The following is an 8360-nucleotide window of genomic DNA, read 5'->3' as shown; positions in this document are numbered from 1 at the left end:
ATGAAAATACGTAAAATGTTGAAATCCAAGTTGAAGTCGCCATCTACGAATCAAACACAAGCCAAAATTCAGTTTTAAATTAATGCATCCACCAAAACGTTAAGGGATTTCGCAGTGAAAATGATGAATAGTACATTTTCACCGGAAAAGCAATAACCGTATTTCCGTTAATGTGTGACGACCGCGGAAGTGCTGCAAAATACGAATTGCGCCTCTGTTATTTTCAAAACGTTGGCCATTTTGACAGTTATATTGGAGGTGTATCTCCGTGATTTCGATTAATTGCTGATTAAAACGAATCGTATACACAAATAATACTGGCTGTATAATGGTCCACATAACTAGCTATAAAACTGAAAGTTATTGTTATTGTTGGAGTAAACAAAATACTATTTCCACTTGACGGATCAGATCATCAGGATGGAAAATGGAACCGCAGCTATTAAAGGAGAGGGGTACCTCTCCAGAATGGCCCTCAATGACAACAAAGCTGGTATGGAGGGTCTTGACAGACACAAAATCAACAAGATCATCATGGAATCATCGAAGGTAGTTTAACTAATTCAGTTTGTGGTGAAGCTCTTAAAAGACTGTCCACTAATATCCACAGTCAAAATTCACAGTAGAAAAGTAATGTGTAGTGAAGTGTAAATTTTTTCTGCTTTTCAACACTGTGGCCAGTCTTGTCCAGTCCAGTCTTGTGTAAAGATCTCTTATCCCCAAGACGGTGATATATAGCCCTGAAAAGATGTACTATGGTAAAGTGTCTTCATAGATCTCGCTAATTCTGTTCTTGCCCTTCACTTGAAGGGATCCAAGTTTTATGAGAATGAGCTGAAGAAAGAGCATCAGGTGAACCAGCGCATTGAGAAAATGATGTTGCAAAAAGCACATATCACAGAACAGCAGTTAAAGACAGCCCAAGCTCAGGTAACATAATGGAAGCACTGTAAAGATTTGAACACATTACAGCTAGTTTTAATCAATGCCCTCCTGGTAGGTGGAGATGACGGCCTCTGAGCTGGAGAAGAGTCGTGATCTGAGCCGAGTCATTGTGCATGTGGACATGGATGCTTTCTATGCTGCAGTGGAGATGAGAGACTGTCCTGACCTCAAGGACAAGCCCATGGCTGTTGGATCCATGAGCATGCTGGTCAGTGAAAATAATGTTATTTATGTATTCATTTCCACTCATTGGCCACTTTGTTTGCTTTTCCTGCACAATGAGATCCAAAACAAAATCTTTATTTATAAAAACAATTGATTGACTGACAGCGGCAATAATTCAACAGCATGCATATCCCAGCTGTCTTCGGGCAGTAGGCGGGGGACACCCTGAATTGGTTGCCAGCCAATCGCAGGGCACACAGAGACAAACAACCATGCACGCCCGCACTCACACCTAAGGACAATTTAGAGTGTTCAATCAGCCTGCCATGCATGTTTTTGGAATGTGGGAGGAAACCGGAGCACCCGGAGAAAACCCACGCAGGCCCGGGGAGAACATGCAAACTCCACACAGGGAGGCCAGAGATGGAATCGAACCCGGTACCTCTGCACTGTGAAGTCGACGTGCTAACCACTGGACTACCGGGCTGCAGCATGCATATTATTAATATTATTTTGTGATCTCTTGTAGTTAAAAGGTAACTATATTACTAGGTAACTATATAAATATTATCTACCGGGTAGTTTAAATATTGTTAAGTGATTGTATCAATCACAACAAAACCTCATTATCTTTACTTGGGCACGTATTTGACAGAGTTTCATTGCACCTCATCTCAAAATATGCAGATGCATATCATGTTGTGGCTGGTGCTTGTTATCCACAACACATAACTTGTGCATTAGTTCCACACTTTACCTATGCCATGTACCGAAGTATTGTAAAATATGACCACTCTACAACAAAATGAGATCCAATACCATAACTGTATGAAAAATGATGCCCCATTCAAAGCACACTTTTTTTTAGATGCAGTAGTCCATCCATCCATCCATCCACTTTCCGAACCGCTTGATCCTCACGAGGGTCGCGGGGGGTGCTAGAGCCTATCCCAGCCGTCTTCGGGCAGTAGGCGGGGGACACCCTGAATCAGTTGCCAGCCAATCGCAGGGCACACAGAGACGAACAACCATCCACGCCCACACTCACACCTAGGGACAATTTAGAGCGTCCAATCAGCCTGCCATGCATGTTTTTGGAATGTGGGAGGAAACCGGAGCACCCGGAGAAAACCCACGCAGGCCCGGGGAGAACATGCAAACTCCACACAGGGAGGCCGGAGCTGGAATCGAACCCGGTACCTCTGCACTGTGAAGCCGACGTGCTAACCACTGGACTACCGGGCCGCCGATGCAGTAGTCGTGATTTTTTATTTATTTATTTATTTTTGCTACATTTATTTCACACCTGTGCTTTTTCAGTCCACATCCAACTACCAGGCCAGGAAATATGGAGTTCGGGCAGCTATGCCAGGATTCATAGCCAAAAAACTTTGCCCTCACTTAGTTATTGTTCCATGCAACTTTGATAAATACAAATCAGTGAGCAATGAGGTGAGAGTGACACACACACAGCGTCATGAACACATGTACCTTGCCTAAACCACTGGTTCATGAGTTTTGTGTCTCTATGTTAGATCAGGGAGATATTTGCAGACTATGATCCTCAATTCCAGCCGGTGAGTCTGGATGAAGCCTATCTGGATTTTACAGAGCACCTGGAGCTGAGGAAAAGTTGGCCAGAGGCCTCACGGACACATCGCTACAGCTCTTGGAGCACTGACATAGGCATGACTAACTATATACTGTATATGTTATGAACAAAATATGACATCTGAAGTATAAATTGTTCTTTAAATGTACAGAGCAACCTGAACACCAACAGGAATCAGAAGCGAAAGGCTTCTCCCCTGTGCTGTTTGAGGACAGCCCGAGTTCCTCTCAATCCTTGTCAAATTCCCAAACTGCTGATGCAACAGGCAAAACCACAGAGGTTTTTGGTACCTCTGTTGAAGAGGCTGTGAGGGAGATGCGCTTCCGCATTGAACAGAAGACCATGCTGACTGCCAGTGCAGGTGAGAAGACACTAACCCTTAGACATACAGTGGAGCCTCCAAAAACTGCTTGATGTTTAACTTTGAAGGGGGCCAATGAAAAATAACATGAAATAAAATCAAATGGCATCTCTCATAGTGTACTGATCCTTTCCTCTGTCACATGATGGTTCTGGCTCTGTAGTCATCCGTAGACATTATTAGTTTGCCATCATTGGTGCCCTTATGTGGTGGCACCCAAAAAAACCAGAAAAAACAAAACGGAACACTTATGGAGTTGCATGATGATGATTCATTTCCTCAAATCTCAGTTATCTTTGGATGTTGGGTTTTATTAGCTGTTCATTTACTAATCTGGTATTCATTTTTGTCCCTCTCCAGGTATTGCTCCAAATATGATGCTGGCCAAGGTATGCAGTGACAAGAACAAGCCTAACGGACAGTACAGGCTGGCCTCCAACAGAGAGGCCGTCATGGACTTCATCCAGAACCTCCCAGTTCGCAAAGTACACTGCATTTTAGTTCAGAAAAATCACAAACAGAATTGTGTTCATCCTTTCAAGATGCGCACGCGTAATTGTGTTGCAACTAGGTTTCGTTTCAGTGTGCTTTTCTTTTTCTGTGCGCAGGTTTCGGGCATAGGGAAGGTGAGCGAAAAGATGCTGAATGCTCTCGACATCAGTAGCTGTGTTCATCTTGGTCAGCAGATGGCGGTGTTGTCATTGTTGTTTTCCGAGACAGCCTGGCGTCACTTAATGCAGGTTTCTCTTGGTCTGGGCTCCACATACATCGTGAGGTAAACTCTCACTCCATTTCCCGCCCACTGAAAGTCAACATACTGTAATAGGCTTGGAGAGGAAATGACCTGATTTTCCTTCATGCAGGAATGAAGAAAGAAAAAGCATGAGCACAGAGAGGTACAGTATATTTTGCATGATGAGTGAGTAATTTCATCCACTTACCTCCTTGTCACTCTGTCCCCATCCTTTGTCAATATGAACAGAACATTTAAAGAACTGAACAGGCCTGATGAACAGCTATCTTTATGCAGAGAGCTTTGTGAAGACTTAGCACAAGACCTGAAGAAAGAAGATCTCAAGGTACTGCTTGTCTGACGGGCTCATTTCATCACATTCATCGCACATGGATTTTATTTGAGAACATCATGGCGCCAACATTGCTAGAAGTGCCACAATAGACATGAAAGATTAACCGTTTTATAGTACTGTATTAACATTAGCTTTTCTTTATTTGAACATTTTAATGAATCCAATGGATTCTTGGGGGTGTCTACTCATGTGTGCTTCAGCATTTTAATTCTTTCTACCTATTAAATTGATAAAGGAAGAGTTGGATGTTTGGCATGGTCATCACCCCCCTGCCAGGGCCCTGATGTAGTCTTGATAGCTTCGGGAAATGGATGGCTATTAAGGAGACAGCAGGGGCCACTGTCAGTGCTTGAAAATGTCTCCTAGGGAGCGACATGTTGCTGTAAAAGTGTGTGTGTAACTCGATTCCCCATCAATTGTGTTCTAACTCTCCCAAAGGGTAAAAGCGTCACGCTAAAGCTGAAGAATGTGAACTTTGAGGTGAAAACCAGGGCAGTGACACTACCGTGTGCCATCGCCACTGCAGATGAGATCTTTGCTTTGGCTAAAGATCTTCTTAAAACGGAAATAGAGAATGAAAGTCCACAGCCACTCAGACTGAGGCTTATGGGTAATTACACATTGCAATACAATAGCACTCTGACAGCAAAGCTCTGCGCTACGCCTTAAACATTTAAATGATTGGCTATATAGGATTATAATAACTAAACAGGGGAAAAATTATAGTCAGAATATTTTTCTGGATCCAAGGGAAGAAAATCTGATGAGACCCGACACAAGCACAACAAATTACAACTTAATCCTCAAATATAAACCTCTAAACATGTAAAATAGATTTTGTTTGGGATCAGTTTGATGGAAGGGTACTACTAAATGTGCAAATTGTATTCATTGTTGATGAAGTGCCATATCACATAATAAATTAGCATTTTCAATTTACACCGCTGTCACTTTTGCAATCTAGATCACATCTGGTGTGAAAATATAGCTTTTAGTCATACATGCACACGTTCTTTACATGCAATCTGAATCAGATGTGAATTAAATCTGATTGACAAAACAGTTTCTGGTAATGGCAACATACCAAATCTGTCAGAGCTCACACGATACACACATACAAGCTGAATAAGATTACAGGGGATAAAATTAGGTCACATTTGTTTTGCTGCTTAAATGTGTGATCTGGTTCATATCAGGATTAATTGTGTTTTTTGAAAATCCAGTTTATAGCCATTCCTATTCAATTAATGGGCTATGCTCGTTAATTACGCATCTGCATGTGCTGAATTCAACATTTCATGTTGTATTATTTAATACATCTTTTTGACCAAGTACCCAATCTCAATCAGATCTGATCAGATACATTGATGAAAACTCAAACCTCCCTGGTGGGGATAATACATGACATACTAATGTCAAAAAGAAGAAATCATTTAGAATTAATTGTGCACAGGGGAGTCATACATTGCTATTCACACATCCAACTCCTTCTTGTGTAGGTGTCCGTATCTCTGCCTTTGTCAGCCCGGATGATAAAAAGCCACTGCAGAAGAGCATCGTTGGTTTCCTCCAATCGGGAAAGGCAGACGTCCGAGGCTCCACCCAGGAAGTACGTCAACAGTTTGAAGGCGATCATCTCCCCTCTTGTAGTCTCACAGCACAGACATGTCAGACTAAGGAGGAAGTTACTTGGCAGATCAAGAAAAAGGGCTTACCGGAGGACCACTCTGTTGACAGACCTCAGTTGTCTTTCTTTCAAAGAGCCCATGCCAAGAGACTGCAGCTTCAGGTTTGCTCACAAGAGCGAGAAAACGAGCAGAGCGCATCTGTGCTTACGCTCCGAGATGCGCATGCGCATAAAAGGGCGGAGACACCAAGAAAGGACACAGGGCCAAAACGTGCGGCCTCACATCTTTCAGAAACTGATGCCCTTTGCCCTTCTGAGGCTCGACCATCTACATCAAGCTCAGCATTGAATTGCCTCACCTGTCCTGTGTGTTTCAGCCATGTGAGCACAGACGATTTGAATGTTTTCAACAGCCATATAGACCAGTGTCTCAGTAAAGGAGAGTTCCATATATTGAACTCAAATGCAGATGTAAAGGACAACCACAAAGAAATTGAAGTGCCGGGGACTGAGGCACATGAAGACCAAATAAAAAATAATCAACAAGTAGAGCCAAACAGACTGGACCAACACCACTTGACAAACGATTGTGTTCACACCGCCACGTTAATCAACGGTGACAGCGGAACAGTGACCTCACAACGGCCTCGGTCAGATCATGACAAAGGTCCTGTTCTCGTCTGCCCGGTGTGTCAACTGACCCAGGACACAAATGACCTCGCTATTTTCAATCGCCACGTTGACCTCTGCCTGAACCAGGAAGTGCTGCATGAGATGGGGACCTCACCCTCAGTTGAAATTGCAAAGAGCAATGTAATAGGTGAGTTCTTGTTCATTGAAAGTCAGTAAAAATGACGATGGAATCTTCAAAGTCAAACGCACGGTTTTCAGGGGCACCAATTGGTGTTTTCCAAGTAGTGTTGCCTCGGTCATGTCACAATAAAGGTCCTGTCATTTACAATTTATACTGGGCAGCCTGACATTCCAATGTCACATTACGTTCAATTTGGTTCTGTGGTTACCATCACACTTTGCCGGATGCTTTATGTTTCTAACGAGTTGCTGCAAGTCTGGCGGTCCTTATAATAATAATAATAATAATACATTTTATTTATAAGCGCCTTTCAAGACACCCAAGGACACTTTACAATAACAAAAAACACAAAACAATACGGGTTGAGCAGCGGCAGCCAAAACGCGCCAGCGTTCACTCAACCCGGAAGTCAGAAAACTTATGTCATTTTGAAAAGTGTTTTTTTTTTTGTTTTGTTTTCCCCTAAGAGGAGAAAATAAAATTTTGAGTGGCTGTGTTCACAGATAGAAGCATCCCCCCTCCAAGGCAAGCAGGTAGTGGCAAAAGCAAAAGGTAAGACAGCGTATTGTGGATGATGTTATCATACATTAAAGCAAATAAAACAAAGTGTCACAAAAAGTAAGTAAGGTTAATTGTGTTTGACACATCATTTTTTCATTGCTTGTTGACAATAATCTTTGACCATTGGAAAACATGTGTATTACCCTTTTAAGAGGTACCGCATTTGTAAGGAACATGCATCACACAAATGTCCTTACTTGTTCTGCCGTTCATCAAATGTATTTACAATAATATGATATGTTTGTGCTTGCCCATCACCTACAGACGAGACTCACCTTCATATCTGCCCTCGAAAAAGGCCAGAGGTCAGAGCCCTCACAACACCATTGACAAGTTCTTCAGGTGATCGCACATCATGCGCAGGAAGTTGGAAAAGTGGGAAAAAAGATTGCACTTCATTCTAAATTGAGATTAAATTCTTGATGTAGGAAACTATTTTTGTTGACCCCTCTTATAGTCACAAAATGAATCAAGACAAGTAAAAATTGTTGCAATTTAAATACAGGGAATATTTAATAATCATGTTTTATTCTACACAGGTGAAAACCTTTTAACATGCTAAAGTGATCATATATCGATATTGTAATATTTATTACTTTTGTTTTCAAAATGTCCTATGTAATGTATAACAATAAATTAATGGTTTCATTCTATAAATGTGGTTGCAATAACTGGTGCCCCTTATGTTAATATCCATGATTTGTAAAATTGGATTGTATTTTTTTTTTTAATGCTAGTTTGTGTGTTGGATGAGAAATAACGTGAGCAACACTGTGTAGACAGACCAGAGTCGACCTTCGGGCCCCATAAGCAGAATATTTTGTGTGCCCTGCTGCATGGTGGATAGACAGTGAAGTACTGTAGGTAGAATCATACATGTAATTTATAGCTCTGTCTGCATAATGGGCTGCGCTTCTCTATCACCAGAACAGATACAAATGTTTTCTTGTAGAGCAGACGTCTCCAGACTTTTTCTTCCAGGGGCCACATGCAAAAATAGAAGGATACAAGACACACTTTCTTTATATTGTTTATTATGTGCTTTACCTGTAATTATTTAAATACACACAAAAAAAAACATTCCATCAGTGTAGGTCAAAAAATATATTCAGGAATTATATGTTGGTTTTACGTATTCATTTTTATTAAAAAAAAAAAAGATTGTTGACAAAGCAAAAAGTCAAAGA

General features: G+C 41.5%; 1 protein-coding gene across 2 annotated transcripts; it reads left to right on the top strand.

Moving 5' to 3' along the window:
• Positions 1-211: 211 nt before the first annotated feature.
• Positions 212-7830, top strand: polk (polymerase (DNA directed) kappa). Of its 2 annotated transcripts, XM_086111053.1 has the most exons (14): positions 212-549; positions 811-930; positions 1001-1153; positions 2431-2562; positions 2646-2796; positions 2874-3083; positions 3444-3568; positions 3692-3858; positions 3947-3979; positions 4066-4162; positions 4610-4781; positions 5671-6618; positions 7116-7164; positions 7438-7830. In XM_086111053.1, exons 1-14 carry the CDS (start codon positions 421-423, stop codon positions 7517-7519), a joined length of 2568 nt encoding a protein of 855 aa, XP_085967179.1. In that variant the 5' UTR covers positions 212-420; the 3' UTR covers positions 7520-7830. The 2 variants fall into 2 exon arrangements, with proteins under 2 accessions (XP_085967179.1, XP_085967180.1); XM_086111054.1 differs by lacking the exon at positions 2431-2562.
• The last annotated feature ends 530 nt before the right edge of the window (positions 7831-8360 follow it).

This window comes from Hippocampus guttulatus, chromosome 5, assembly GCF_054856545.1.
Source record: "Hippocampus guttulatus isolate MCC_2025c chromosome 5, RoL_Hgut_1.0, whole genome shotgun sequence".
In the NCBI taxonomy this organism is placed as follows: Eukaryota; Metazoa; Chordata; class Actinopteri; order Syngnathiformes; family Syngnathidae; genus Hippocampus; species Hippocampus guttulatus.
The sequence above is the reverse complement of the archived record's forward strand: the minus strand, read 5'-3'. Positions and strand labels throughout refer to the sequence as shown.

What these genes read in the sequence shown, in the direction of transcription:
- polk (XM_086111053.1), top strand. Translation starts at nt 421, where the DNA reads ATGGAAAATGGAACCGCAGCTATTAAAGGAGAGGGGTACCTCTCCAGA. An exon ending in ACTCAGACTGAGGCTTATGG is followed by an intron (nt 4,782 to 5,670) that starts GTAATTACACAT and finishes CTTCTTGTGTAG; the next exon opens with GTGTCCGTATCTCTGCCTTT. An exon ending in TGCAAAGAGCAATGTAATAG is followed by an intron (nt 6,619 to 7,115) that starts GTGAGTTCTTGT and finishes CTGTGTTCACAG; the next exon opens with ATAGAAGCATCCCCCCTCCA.